This window comes from Eschscholzia californica, unplaced genomic scaffold (genome assembly GCF_041429995.1).
Source record: "Eschscholzia californica isolate CP2 unplaced genomic scaffold, dmEscCali1.0.p SCAF_4, whole genome shotgun sequence".
Lineage (NCBI taxonomy): Eukaryota > Viridiplantae > Streptophyta > Magnoliopsida > Ranunculales > Papaveraceae > Eschscholzia > Eschscholzia californica.
This window is the reverse complement of record NW_028238461.1, coordinates 1,003,844-1,018,210: the sequence shown is the minus strand read 5'-3', so window position 1 is coordinate 1,018,210 and position 14,367 is coordinate 1,003,844. Positions and strand designations below refer to the sequence as shown.

Below are 14,367 nucleotides of genomic sequence, written 5' to 3'. Positions count from 1 at the left end.
GTAGTAGAACTCATTAATAAACTAAAAGAGAAACGATAAATAATGTAAAGATAAACTGAAATAATTGTAAACAAAGAAGATGCAATCAAGGGTTTTTGTGTTTAATAATTCAATTGTGTTTAACAAGACAGACTGGACTTCTCTTATATAGAGATTATACTTTTCCTAGTTAGACTCAAATAAAGAAAGAAGATAACTACTAAAGATACTTTCCTTGATTGTTAGGACTCTAAACATGGGAACATTAAATACTAAACTGGAAACTTATATTAATATAGGATCTTGACCGTTAGGCCCGTTATTGGTCTAGCCGTGAGGCCCACTAGTTGGATGGCCGCCATCATACTCCCCCTCCGTGGAACAACTTGTCCCCAAGTTGGTGTCGTTGTAAATTGGCTCATCTGAATAAAACGGGTAAATATCGTCGACATTGAAAGTGTTTGAAATAGTGAAATCTGGCGGGAGATCTATAACAAACGCATTGTCGTTGGTTTTGTGAAGGATCTTGATTGGACCAAATTTCTTCTGACCCACTTTCTTGAAAGTGCCGACTGGAGTTTGCATCTTGGAATCAAAGACTATAACGTATTCGCCAACTGCGAAATCTTTAGAGAAATTTCTTCCCGAACCTTTCGAAAAAGAAAAGATTGGTGGTATCACATACAATGACATCACCAAAGCAATTCTTAGTCCCCACTTTGAACGAAAGTTGCATTGGGTTCGAAGAACACCCACTTGGACTAAATCACTAACTTCAATCCCATATTGCAAATAATATTGCAAAAACAATTGTAGGAAATAGACTTCCAACAAATTGCGACATCTCCCATCATCTTTTAGGTTGAAGAAATAATATAAGATAGTATCCTCTGCACTATGTTTATGAGCTCTTAAGATTATCTCGTCATCTATACCTTCGATTATATGTAAATAAACATGACGGGAACAAAAAGGTAATTTGATAGTCTCTTCACTCCATTTTCTGTTAGTATCCATCATCTCATCATCTTTGTTATCATCTTTGTTATCATCTTCAAATATCCAAAGCTTCATAATGTAACCACCCGTTCTAAACAACAAAGCCACACGAACACCTACTTGTATCAAATCAGCTATTGGATCAAGTATATGATTCAAATACATCACGTATTGATTTGGATGCTCATTAAAAACAAAATTAGGGATTTTGATTGTTCTAAACCTCTCACTTGTAATATCAAATGCCACTATGCATGAAGGACCAACGCCATCATTACGTATATTAAACGCTAAAAGCGTTTTAGTAATCCAGTAAATACAACCATTCACATAAGCAGAACTTGATTCTACTAATTTAAGAGGTGGAACCTCTTTGATCCTTCTCCATGAATGATTCCCTATTGGCAAGACTTCACAAAAAATATGACCTGTAGGAACATCCACTGGGCTACCATTTGAAACAAAAAACCCTAACCTAGTTACAAACGCTACACAAACTAATTTGTGTTTGGTAGTATAAGGATCAAATCCAAGTTGGTAGCTTCTGTCAAACCAGCCTAGCCAATCAGGATCGCCACCCTTTTGTTCTTCTATAGGTAGTACTAATGATTTAATCCATGGTGTTATTTGTCGAGTGGCGATACTGTATATACGAACAGAATAAGATGCTTTTGAGTCGATGAGACAAATTAAACCGTTTACAGGCTTTGAAACACTATGATAGAACCAAGAAGGCGTTTTACATACCGTGGTAATAGATGATGATGATCTTCGACAAACAAAATCGGTTGTCAAATAAAAATCCAACTCTTGATAAACGGTGCCAAGTCTAAAGGAAAAATTTCCAGAAAAACGACATCTTTTTGGCCCTTGTTCTAGAACACTGATAAAGAGATGGGGTTGTTGAGATCGGATACGGTGTGAATTGATAGTTGTAGTATCTCGTTCAATCAAGTGGCACCATCTAGTACATACACACTTGAATCTCAGAAGATATTCCACTGGGACTCCGCTTAGTATCTCGCTTAATATATTCTTATCTCTAAATATAATTGAACCTTTCTTCTTCTTCTTCTTCTTAAATTGAAAAGTTCTAACTTTAATCCACTTAAATTGACAAGGTTCAGTTTTAACACACTTCTTCTTCTTGTTCTTAATTTGAATCTTCTTATTCTCATCAACATTGTAAGATTCTAAGGATTTGCCATTATCTTCTGGCAACTTCTTAAATTGAAAAGGTTCATATTCAACACACTTGTTTTTCTCAACCATGTAGAATTCCAAGGATTTGATATTAGGGTTTCTACCATTAGAAGGTAAAGCAACGAAAGATGGAGAATTAGAGTCTGAATCGAAACCTTCTTCTTCAGAAGAGGATTGAGATTGTTGGGTTGGGGCGTTAACCTCATGTTTCTCTACAGAAATTTTGACTTAGCGGCTTCTTCATCTTCCTCGTCATCTTCATCCTCATCTTTATCTTCTTCATCCTCATCTTTATCTTCTTCATCCTCGCCTTCAGTTTCTTCCTCTCCTCCAACTTCTTTCTTTTCTTCACTAATTTCTTCTTCTTCTTCTTCGGAAGCTGAAGCTGCAGGAGGGTTCTCAAGTAATGGAGAACGGCGTTTGGGAGCCAAAGTGAGACTTTCTGAGGAACAAGGAAGGAATTGGAAAACTGGTACCTTCGATTGGGTTTCTTTTGAATTATTATCATCTGCTTCTTCATCGTTGGTGATGTTGTCCCGGTTTGGTAATGTTGTCACTGTTTCGGTGGTAATATTGTTACGGTGGGATGGTTGTTGCTGTTTCGGTGATGGTGCTGTCACGATATCGATGGCGGTGTTGTCACGGTTTGGTGGTGGTGCTGTCCCGGTTGGTCCGTTTATAGTTGTTTGTTCCTCCGTTAATGGTCTTATTGTTAGAATTCGTCGGAACCAAGAAAACTCGAATGTGTTAGCCCGGCAATGATAAGTGGCGTCGACGTCAAAAATCCATGGTCTCCCAAAGATAAGATGACAAATATCCATGTCTACGACGTCACAACAAATTGAATCACGATAGTGAGTACCAATGGAGAACGAGAACGTGCATTAGGTTCGTACCAATAATTCTTTATGATTAGAAATCCAACCAATATTGTACGGGTTTCGGTGTTCGGTTGTAGGTAGGTGGAGAGCATTGACAAGGCGTTGGGAAATCATGTTCTCTTCGCTACCATTGTCTATGATGAAATCATAGACTTTGTTGTTAATTGTAAGTCGTGATTTGAAGACTTTATTTCTTTCCGGGTGATTTGTTGGTGAAAAAATTTCAGGATTTTGTAGGCTCATGATACCAGCTGATGTAGATTTTGGCGGAAGCGTAAAAGTAGTAAAACTCATTAATAAACTAAAAGAGAAACGATAAATAATGTAAAGATAAACTGAAATAACTGAAATAATTGTAAACAAAGAAGATGCAATCAAGGGTTTTTGTGTTTAATAATTCAATTGTGTTTAACAAGACAGACTGGACTTCTCTTATATAGAGATTATACTTTTCCTAGTTAGACTCAAATAAAGAAAGAAGATAACTACTAAAGATACTTTCCTTGATTGTTAGGACTCTAAACATGGGAACATTAAATACTAAACTGGAAACTTATATTAATATAGGATCTTGGCCGTTAGGCCCGTTATTGGTCTAGCCGTGAGGCCCACTAGTTGGATGGCCGCCATCAATTTACCAACTCAACCACATCGGATCCGACCTCCCCACCCACTCACCCACCTCAATAGTACAAATTAACCATATGTAGTTGGATCACCTTTTGGTTGGTTCCTTTTGAGGCCCAAAATGGTTTCAAGCTTAAAATTTCATTTATTAAAATTGGCAAATATTCAAGTAGGAGCTTGAAACCACAAATAAGTTAAGGAAGAACTATGCAGTTAAAGAGTGAAAACCGTTTCTAACCAATGTGGGCTCTGGATTCACGACAACCCCTTGTTTGTCCAATATCTCTATTTGGTTGTTGCACCATAGTCTACCCTGCCACATGAGAATACAAATTATGAGAGAGAGAGAGAGAGAGAGAAGTAGTGGTGAAGAGTGTTTCAAGGGGGGTTGTTTCGGGGACCTATCTATGTAAGATCAAATGGTTTTGCCCTTCGACTTGTAGGATTGAATGGTGATCACAAAGATTTATCGGCTACGAAAAGAACTACTTGATTTTAAATAAGAAGTAGATAATCATTTGGATTGAAGAGATTCATCACAATTAGTAAAAACAGAAATGCTAAATGGCCCGAAAATTAGGATGACCACAGGTCAGAATGGTGATGTGGCCAGCTCCGATTAATCGAGGCATGAGGAGAGGGAAATGGCCTGGCCAATTAGAGCCAGCCACATCACCCTTTGGGTTGTGATCGGCCCCAATTTTTCGGGCAATTTAGCGTTTCTAGTATAAAAAGTCATTTTTTTTAGATTTGAAACACTTAGAATCAGATGAAGTTGAATTCCTTGTATACTAGCTACATCCATCTTTTATAATACCTTCAACTGTTTTTTAAAATTTACAGGATTTGTACCACAATTTACCACGGTTTCAGTTAAACTGTGGTTATTAGTGAAAGAAACTAAGTAGAAAAAGTGGCTAAAGTCAAAACTTAACAACTGAAAAATACCACAATTTCATCATATAGTTTTTATATATAGGATTTGTACTGAATGAGAATTCTAAAGGAGATCGTAAATATTTCTCCCCCTCATAATTCTTTTTGAAAGTAATCGTTTTTCTTAGTAAATATTTACATGAACTTAAAAGAGTGAATTCTAATGATTCGTTCTCGTAGTCATGAGCCTCTCAATCGAGAAGTAAGATCGATGAACATGTCTTCCTTGACAGGAATCGTAAGACCACCTGTTGGATGATCAAACCCAAACTCTTCTTCAGCTTTACGTAACAAATCTTGGAACAAAGGTTGGTTCAAGTAAGAAACTGGGACTACAAATCGTTTCTTTTCGTTTTGAGTTTCTCCAACATAGATAGCTAAATAACCTTTTGGGATATTAGAGGTTGTTGATGGATTAAGGAGTGACCTTCTAAGCATTTGCTTAACTTGAAGTAATGAATTCAAACGGGCTCCCATCGCTTTTTTTTTTGAAATGTGAACTTTCAAACTTCATGTGTTTGAATGCTACAATGGTTAGTATGAAGTATATATAGAGAAAGAGAGAGAGAGTAGAGAAAGAGATGTGAGATGGTAGTTGGTGTTGTCATGTTTTCAACTTTTCAATGGAATTAGAGGTGAATAGTGTTCCATGAAAGTCTGTTGATGAACATGTCTGGTGCGGGATCACATGGTTTTGCCATCCGATTTGTACGAACGATCGAATACGTGATCAGAAAGTTTGCATTGTACGATCAAATAAGTGATCAGAAAATTTGCATTGTACGATCGAAGGCCAACTTGAATTCATATGTTGATATATAACAAACCGGTCGATTAGATTGAAAACATCTTCATTTTTTCACACAAGGACCACCATGTGACTAGCAAACCCCCTGTCTAAGTTATAGCCACAGTTATTAATTAGAAAAGCCAACGGTTCTACCGAGTGTAGTATTCTCGACAACTAGAACGACCTGGGGGACCTCATTTCAGATAATTTGCTACTAATAACTTAAACAAGAAGAAAGATATATAAAATATTTGATTCATGTGGTTATAATTTTCAACAACAATCTCATTTATCAAACTAAATTTGTTCTTTTAAACTTTAGAAGAAAGATGAATAAATTTAATAAAAACTAAGAAAGTATATGCCGTATTATCGTAAATCTTGTGGAGAGAATGAAGTTTACTAACCAATCATGAGTTTTAGGATATTCCTAATTGGATCTTATTGAAATTGTTCATCTGCAACTCTCCAAGAAAGTGTAACTATAGAGCTTCTGTTTTTTGAACGATAGGACCAACCCTACTGGTTTGAGTTTTTTGTTGCACCTGATTTGAGGTTTTGCTGCTGCTTAAGGTCGATCTGGAACATATGTTGATTCATCGATTGCTGAAGGTTCATTCTGTTGAAAAGGTCAGCATTCGCAGATAATTCTCTACAAGTAATCTTCAACCTCTGAAATTCCGAAGTCAATGCCTCGTTTAGAGCTGCAGCATAAAATTCACATTTTCTGGTTCAAGTTGAATGTTTAGTAGACATTTAAGGCCACTAAGATACCACAGAACTAACAACTTGACATCGGATTCTTTGTTCATATCAGGCAGGGACATTACACGATATATAGGTGATATATTGGATATCAGTTTTTCTTTGCACATAGGCGAAGACGTGATAAATTTCGGGGTACACCGATCGTATTCATCTCTACTAGATGATGAAGATCCAAAAATGAGATCTATCTTCGTCACTTAGAAAGTCACAAGAAAGTTAAGTCATGAGTTCTGATAACATTGTTTTTGGAGAGCGAAAGAAGACAGATAGGAGAGATCAGATGGATTTGGTTTCAACTAAGATCTCATCAGCAATTACTAATAGTCTACCAAGCAACTTAGATCTCTAACTTTTGTGGATTTCATAAGCTTCAAATTCCTTGAAAATCCAAAATAAGAGAGATCGTGATTCCTCTCTTTTTAGAAAATGAAGATACTTGATCAAAAATAGTTGCTGGAATTATCTGAAATACTCATGATCAATACATCAAAATGGTGTATCCTTTATCTGGATTTCATTTGGTTCGGCAAATGTAGGTATTATATTATGGTGTATCGCGGCGAAAATTTCACATCTGATCTCTCAATGATTGTCGGGTGAGAATCAGGCAGTCCTTTAAAGCAAAAAAATAAATTGTGGAAAGCTAACACAGACAATAAGTTGGGGCACTACGAAAGTAGCCTATACTTAGGGTGCAGGATTTTGAAGGAAGTAGTTTCATCCTGTTTTTAAAAGACTGTTCAACTGAGAGGAAATTTTATTGTTACCTGCCCTATAGCTTTTGGTTTTTGTTGGGTATTGGTGAACACTCAGCTGATTAGATGCTGATGTCCCATTTTTTGTTGTTTTAATTTACTGGCGTACAGTTATTTTTCATGTACATTGTTTTTTCCCAACATTTAATTCTTAGGTTCAAGAAGAAAATGGTGTTAAATCATTTCAAGAGCACAAATCTATACCTTCTCGAAGTTGAGCTTGCTGCTCCATGGCCTGAAGACGGAACTTTAACTCGTTGTTTTGATTTGTCATTCCAGTAGAATCTCTCTAAATCAAATTAAAAAGGAATGGAATACCACATCAATCAAAACTATGCAGACACATACAAGAAAAAAGAAACAAAAGTTCAGTTCTCAGTTCGTACCTGTAAGAGTGTAACCTGTGCAGATAGTTTGGTAGTTTCTGTTTGGAGAGTCTGCACCTTGTGTTCCAACTCTGAGATGTACCTCATCTTCCGCTCCTTAGATCGAGCTGCCGATTGCCGATTTGCCAAAATCCTGAAATGATATATTCAAATGATCATCCTTGATTTTGGATCTCACTTCTCCAACCATTATAAAACTCGAACTATCTACCTTTTGGCACGTTTAGGGTCCGATGACGCAACCTCGGCAAGTTTCTCATTTGCCATAATCTTTTTCAACTCGGCATCGTTGAAGTTACCGTTAGCAAAGTCCAAGCTGAAAGTATTAGATATCCCATTTCCATCCATCGAATTACTGGGAGAATGTTGAACAGTAGATGTTCCAGGAGAGGATGGTGTTCCTAGAAAATCGTCCCCAAAGCTTGGCAAGTTTCCCATAAAACTGTCCATAGAAACGCTCCTATAATGACGAGTAGTTGGTGCAATATCTCCTCCAGCACTCCTTTTGTTACCTTCTTTTCTCTCAATAGATACACTTCCGTTTCCCTTATACATGCTGCCACCACTTTCATTTGCGCTACTTGTTTCATTATCACTACTATCTGCACCGTTTGTCTTTGACCCACTAGCTCTAATATCGAAATTTTCACGGTTTTCATAGCAATTCTTGTCCTGAGTCCCGTAGGAGTTCATTCTGTCAATGTTTTCCAAATTCAAATATGTAGAAAACATGTCATCTATTACGTCGCCCTCCAATTTTCTCTCATCCACCGCTTTCTTATATACATCTCTCTCACTCTGTGGTTCCTTTCTTACTAACTGAATTGGTTTATTTTTTTCCAAATTATCTCTAGCAGGATTTGATTGATTGAAATTGCTTAAGCCTCCATGTCGGATTAAAGGAGGTGGAGAATGCATCAAAGATGAAAACCCAAACGGAATATCACTGACGGAACGCCTATGCGATTTACGAGGAGGGGCACTTTGCACGGAGTTGCCTTGTCCCAAAGTATTTCGTGAACTACCATCAAAATCTTCCATTGGTATGTCACTTGAAAGTGGATCACCAATTGAGGTTAACATGCTGTCACGATATGGTGATGGGCTCAATGGAGGCAAAGAATCAAGAGAGAAAAATGTGGGTTGTGATAGAGACCTAGAGTGAGAAGGCCCTTCACTCATATTTGGAGAAACAGTCGATTGATGCGCAGTCAACCGCGACACTGGGTGCATGTGTGAATAGGGCGATAATGGTGGAATGTGTGGATGTGATGGAGGTATACCTACTCTCTTGTTGTTTTCTGGACTGAAATTCGGGGAGAGGTTCCGTGTTGGAGCAAGAACTTGAGTAGTATTTAGTTGTGGAACTTCAAATGTATTTATTGACTGATTCTGTTTCCGGATCGAAGGAGGTGAACCCCTAGAAGAAGACTGGACCCTTTGTGGCATAGCACGACGAGATTCAACAGTCTCTTCCATTTGATCCAAACAATAGTAATTCAAACTTTCCAAAACAAACCCAAAATCTACTTCAAAATTTCTCCACAAACCCAAATTCTACTTCAGATGATTGTCAAAGTGAATTACAAACTGCAATTTCAATCCAAATATAAATTCTATATCAGACGGTAATAAAAAAAATGTAACAAATTTTCATCTCAATTTCATATAAATTTAACAGACCATATAATCAGCAATACAACAAACCCTAGATTCCTGAAAGATCGAAACTTAATAATCTCCAATTGAAGTAAAAATACTGAAAACCCTATGTTTTTCTAGGGTTTATGCTAAACCTTAATTTGTTTAGTGTAGTAGAACTTAGCAAAATAAACAACAAACTGCTAAAACATATCATCAGGATAAATCCACCATTTATAAAAGCTAATACCTTCTGATGATGATTGGCGTAGACTAGCAAGAATTTCTCCGGCGGGAAATTTGGCGCTTGTTTTTCTCTCTCTCTCTCTCACTGTTAACCTAAAAAATCAAACTTGAGAAGTCCACAAAAATATTTTCTCTCACTGATGATGAAGACGATGACGCAACAAGTGGTCGATTCCCGCCGTCTCTCTCTCTCTCTCTCTCTCTCTCTCTCTCTATAGAAACAGAGTGAGAAAATCTGTATTTAGTCCTCAACCTCCAAAATCAAACTTAAGAAAGGTCTATGTTTTAGGAAATACGAAAAGGGGTATTTACCTAATAGTCCCCAACTTTGTGACTAGTTTCCTGCCTAGCTCCCTATTTTGTCAAAAATACTCAGATGGTCCCTTTTGTAGATTCCGTTATAACACCGTTACCTAGTCATCACTTCTCTCTCTTCCATCTCATTACCTCTCTCTGCCACCTCACCTTATCGCCACCTCATCATCTTCACCCGCGAAGGTCGCCGGCCAGCGATCTTCATTAAAAAAAAAAACTGTTTTTTCCTCTCTCCTCTCTCTCTCCAGATCTAGAGAGAGAAAAAAAAAATTTAGAGAGAGAGGAATTTTTTTTTAATGAAGGTCGGCAGCTAGAAAATTGGTCGGCGAGCGACCTTCGCCGATGAAGATGATGAGATGGAAGAGAGAGAAATGATGACTAGGTAACGGTGTTATAACGGAATCTAAAAAAGGGGGCTATCTGGGTATTTTTGATAAAGTAGGGGGCTATGCAGGAAATCGGTTACAAAGTTGGGAGCTATTAGAGAAATAACTCATAAGAAAAATTTCGGTAGAATAAAATATCAAAGGCGCGGAAACTAAAAATATTCCCCCAAATATACTCCCTATTTATTGTCGTTTGGCGGCGAAAATTATTGGAATCTCCAAAATCAAACTTGAGAAAGGTCTATGTTTTAGGAAAAAAAAAAGAAAGAATAAAGAAAAAGAGGAGGAAAAAAAGAGAATATGAGAGAGGAAGAAGTTTCGCTAGAGATGACGGAGGTATCACCAAAGTTTGTGGTGGAGGTCGCAGGAGTTGATTGTGGTAATGGGAAAGGAAGAAGAGGGAAAACGCTAAAAGGTATTAGGGTTTGGATGTTCAAATGAAACAAAATGTTCAAAATTCTTTTTGTTTCCAACCAAAACTTAACATCCCAGAAAAGTTCTTTATTTCTCTGTATCACCGATCTTTGAGAAAATCTTGGTAGGATCCCTATTTACTCGTACAATTAGTTGAAAATTCATAAATTATTAAGTCATTTGGAGATTATTATTTATATATTTGATTTTGAGTAATTGTATAAAAGGCCACCAAGTCAAATCTTACACTGACCTAAACAAAATCAACGATCTCTATTTTCATGTGAAATGTGTTTTTCTCTCTTAACAATTTTTTTTTTATTTCTTAGTGTTTTTCTCTTAATAGAATCTTTATACTTTTTATAAAAATTGATTCATAATTAAGTGTGGATTAGGTTTACTATGGTAATCTAGTCTATCATTTTCTTTGTCTTTTATGAGTTGTTAACCCTATATATATATAACCAATGTCTCCAAAGGATTGGGTTTTAACTTTGAGACTGAGGGTTGGCAAGTTTTAGAGTCAATGTCCAAACTTCTTAAAAACAATGCAGCTAAAGGCAATATCTTTTAATAACATCTTTTGGTTAAAAGTAAGGTCTATTTGAATTTGACCTAAGGACATAAGACGTCCTTAGGTGGTCGAATGGTAATCTCTAGTCGACGACCTAGAAAAAAGATCCTTCTTCTCTCTCTCTCTCTCTTGTCTCTGTACTCGCTGGCAAAAGGGGGGGGGGCCTTCACCAGCAATTTAATAAACCAACTAGAATTTTTTTTATTGGAAGGAGATAAAAAAAAATTTGTTGATACACCTTCAAGAATAGAATTACCTCTAACAATATTTTGTCAACTTGTTTCGACCAAGTGTTGGACGAAAAACACATTTCCTTTAACATGTTTGGGCATTGCTTATAAAACTTCCTATGAGGAGTTTGGGCTTTCCTCTTCCTGCTTCTAAGTTATGGCCTACGCGTTTGTCTTTCGGATTTGGGCTTAAGGGATTTATGAACTTTGGGTTGGGCTTGTTAAGTTGAATACTACTATCTCAAATCCTAGCGATCGGTTCAAAAATCCTAGTTTCATACCCTAATTCATACAGTCATTGAGAAACCCTAGAATAAAGCTACGAGTAAATCGTTTAAATACATCTTACCCAACAAGTCCATAGTCAGTTTCCTGATCCCTCTTCTTTTTTTCTTTTTTGGTTTCTTATTCTTCTGCGAATAAGCTAAATCAAATCCTTAGGTACTTGATTGAAATACAGGATTTACAAATCTGGGTTTGGTTCAAAAATCAGATCTTTGATCTGGGTTTTCTTTATTTTTGAGATTTGAACAATGACATAGTTGAGGGAGGCAAATGATGATCTATATCGACTCAAATGAATGCTCAAACTTAGGTTGGGTTTCAGTGATGTTTAGTATGAATAGGAAGAACTGATGCCTCTCTCTCTCTCTCTCTCTATATATATATAATAATATATAGAGGATCATACAAAATAGTGTTTGTTTGTGGATGAGGAAGATATTAGATATGAAATAAAACAGTTATCCCTGTCTGAATAACAAATGTTGATATTTCTAAATTCTGACACACTTTATAAGTATGATTTTGAAATGAGCCAGTGATGATAAGTTCTGTGGTTGACAGAAAATTGCAAATGTTAGAAACTCATGAACTAGGACGGTCTGAGGCATTTTATGTTAGTTTCTTCTTTACTCAGGTATTGGTCATACAGCATATCTAAATCTTAGAATACCACCTAGAATTCTTTTAGAGTTCTTAAAACTTAACATGAATCTCTTTACTACTCTAAATTTTATACAAAAGATATAAATTTTTAGAGTTTTCTTTGTCTTACATTAGAAATTTCATGTGAATGAGATAATAACTTCAGAAGATCGAGATATTCAATTAGGAAGATTTGAATTAGCTAAAAATGTTTGCTAGCAGCCTAGCAGTAGTCGTAAATCTAATATTTCATTTATGAACGAAATATTCACATGATTGGTTTAGTGAGCTAAAAATGTTAGGCAGTCGACGTCTAGTATATAAGTTTAAGTGTAAAGGTTTATGATTTATTGAGTAAAAAATAGTTTAGTGTCATTTGTGTTGGGTTTTTCCCTATTGGGGAAAGCTAATGGGCTCGGTCACGAGTACCATTTGGGCACAAGACATGGGTCGGTCGTTGGGTTAGGGGTTACGGGGAGTATATATAATATATATTATCCTTAATCTAATTTGAATACAGAGAGAGGCTCAATAAGAAACACACGAGAAATAGAAAGTTATCGGGCCAACTTTTTAGAATGGATTATCACAAACCACGTCTTTGTTGCTCTTGTAGAACAAATACTCTAGGATTTCGCCCACCAATCACCTCATCCAAAACCGGTGGATTTCCTTACACACTGAAGATAATACGTGTTGAAATATTAGTGCAGTAGACCTCTCTCTATCTCTCTTCTCGTGCGCGTTTCTTATTGTGTCTCTCTCTATTCAAATTAGAATTAAGGGTAATATTTATATATACTCCCCTTTAACCTTAATCCCAGTCGACCCAAAATTTGAGTCAAGCCTTGGTTCACGTGACCAAACCCGTCTGGTTTCCAACTACGAATAAAACCCAATGAACTCCCACTCCAACTAGGTGGAGGAAAATGCAATTCCTGCCATCCCTTGACAAACTTCAAGCTTCTCATTAGTCAAACATCCGATCAAATACACAATGATCAGAAGTAATCTCTTATAAACATGCTCTTTTTCATAACTGACTCAAACTTCTTACAACACTACTTTGGTGCATGTTTTAATCTATAAAGACTTTTCTTTAAGCGCCAACTATAGTCCTCTTTGTCTTTCTTCACAAAGTCTTCTGGTCGCATCATGAAATTCTCTTCCTAGATCACCTTGAAAGAAAGTTGTTTTTACATCTATTTGCTCAACCTCTAGATCAAGACTTCATGCTGATCAAGGTACAACCCGAATGGATGACATATTCACAACAAGAGAAAGTATCTTATCAAAATCAACTTTTTTCTTTTAATTAAATCGTTTCGCGACTAACCTAACCATGTATTAAGGTTCCAAATTGAGTTCTTTTTGCTTAATTCTATACACCCACTTATTAAAAAAAATGGACGAATGGACATAGTCTAGTGTTTTGTGTTGTTTGTAGTATGCAAATGGCACACAGGTATGCACATGGACGAATGGACATTTAGGGTGTATTGGACTCTTTGGAGGCATATCTTGCACTTCACGCGTGTGGATCATCCCTAAGAGTGTTGGAGTGTTTCTTTTTTCTTTTTTTTCCAAATTGGCTTTCATATGATGAACGAGATTACATGAAATACACTCTGAAAACATACACTTAAAAATTATCAGATTTTCAAAGAGAAAACATTCAAGAATTTATACAGACTTACTCAACTTCCAAAAAGAAAGGTAACAACGCCGTTGTATCGTGGGAAACTCTTTGCTTACATTGTTGGTACATAAAATAGGGTGATTTATTTCTTAAGGAAAAAGACCCCTCGTGTTTGATTAGTTTCTTTTTTAACCTTCTCTGAATTTGTTGAAGTTTATCTTTTACCACTTTGATTTTCAGAAACCATAAAACGGTTATGTTTCTGCAAAGTAGAAAGCAATTTTATTAAGAGGGGTTGGGCAAAAGGCCCAATCCTTGACCCAAAATAAGAAGCAGGTCCACTGCAGGAAAAGAATAAGGGGCAGGTCCAATGGTCAGGAGGTGGGGGTGGAATTTCCGAAACACCCTTCTACTTTTCAAAATTTACGAAACGACCATCGAAAAATTTCCGGGAAACTCTCAAATTTCTGAGAAATAATCTGACACACCTCCCATCATACAGTGTACTTTCCATAAATTTACAAAATTGCCACCGAAAAATTCCCGGGAAATGCGAAAATTTTTGAAAAATAGTCTGACGCATCTGACATTAAACCTTGTACTGTCCACGAATTTACAGAATTGCCATTACAAAATTTACCAACTTGCCATTTTCGTTATTTTTTCCATAT

General features: G+C 36.5%; 1 protein-coding gene, 2 non-coding genes and 1 pseudogene across 4 annotated transcripts; 2 read left to right on the top strand and 2 right to left on the bottom strand.

The window, feature by feature from the left end:
* Positions 1 to 4,619: 4,619 nt before the first annotated feature.
* On the bottom strand, positions 4,620 to 5,202 carry LOC147541268 (auxin-responsive protein SAUR21 pseudogene; annotated as a pseudogene).
* A 435-nt stretch (positions 5,203 to 5,637) lies between these two features.
* Positions 5,638 to 9,480, bottom strand: LOC147541267 (bZIP transcription factor 29-like). Of its 2 annotated transcripts, none has more exons than XM_086635034.1 (5): positions 9,216 to 9,480; positions 7,536 to 8,914; positions 7,325 to 7,457; positions 7,143 to 7,227; positions 5,638 to 6,119 (listed from the first exon to the last, which is right to left on the bottom strand). In XM_086635034.1, the coding sequence occupies exons 2-5, from the start codon at positions 8,801 to 8,803 to the stop codon at positions 5,935 to 5,937; spliced, it is 1,671 nt and encodes a 556-aa protein (XP_086491160.1). In that variant the 5' UTR covers positions 8,804 to 8,914; positions 9,216 to 9,480; the 3' UTR covers positions 5,638 to 5,934. The 2 variants fall into 2 exon arrangements, with proteins under 2 accessions (XP_086491160.1, XP_086491161.1); XM_086635035.1 differs by having other exon boundaries at positions 7,536 to 8,828; positions 9,216 to 9,474.
* A 2,353-nt stretch (positions 9,481 to 11,833) lies between these two features.
* On the top strand, positions 11,834 to 11,924 carry LOC147541266 (small nucleolar RNA R38). Its single transcript, XR_015224417.1, has one exon. It is a non-coding gene; the product is annotated as a small nucleolar RNA R38 (small nucleolar RNA).
* Positions 11,925 to 11,946: 22 nt separating this feature from the next.
* LOC147541265 (small nucleolar RNA snoR20a) lies at positions 11,947 to 12,021 on the top strand. The gene has a single exon (XR_015224468.1). It is a non-coding gene; the product is annotated as a small nucleolar RNA snoR20a (small nucleolar RNA).
* Positions 12,022 to 14,367: the final 2,346 nt, after the last annotated feature.

What these genes read in the sequence shown, in the direction of transcription:
- LOC147541267 (XM_086635034.1), bottom strand. Translation starts at nt 8,803, where the DNA reads ATGGAAGAGACTGTTGAATCTCGTCGTGCTATGCCACAAAGGGTCCAG. An exon ending in GACCCTAAACGTGCCAAAAG is followed by an intron (nt 7,458 to 7,535) that starts GTAGATAGTTCG and finishes ATATCATTTCAG; the next exon opens with GATTTTGGCAAATCGGCAAT. An exon ending in GCAAGCTCAACTTCGAGAAG is followed by an intron (nt 6,120 to 7,142) that starts GTATAGATTTGT and finishes TTTATGCTGCAG; the next exon opens with CTCTAAACGAGGCATTGACT.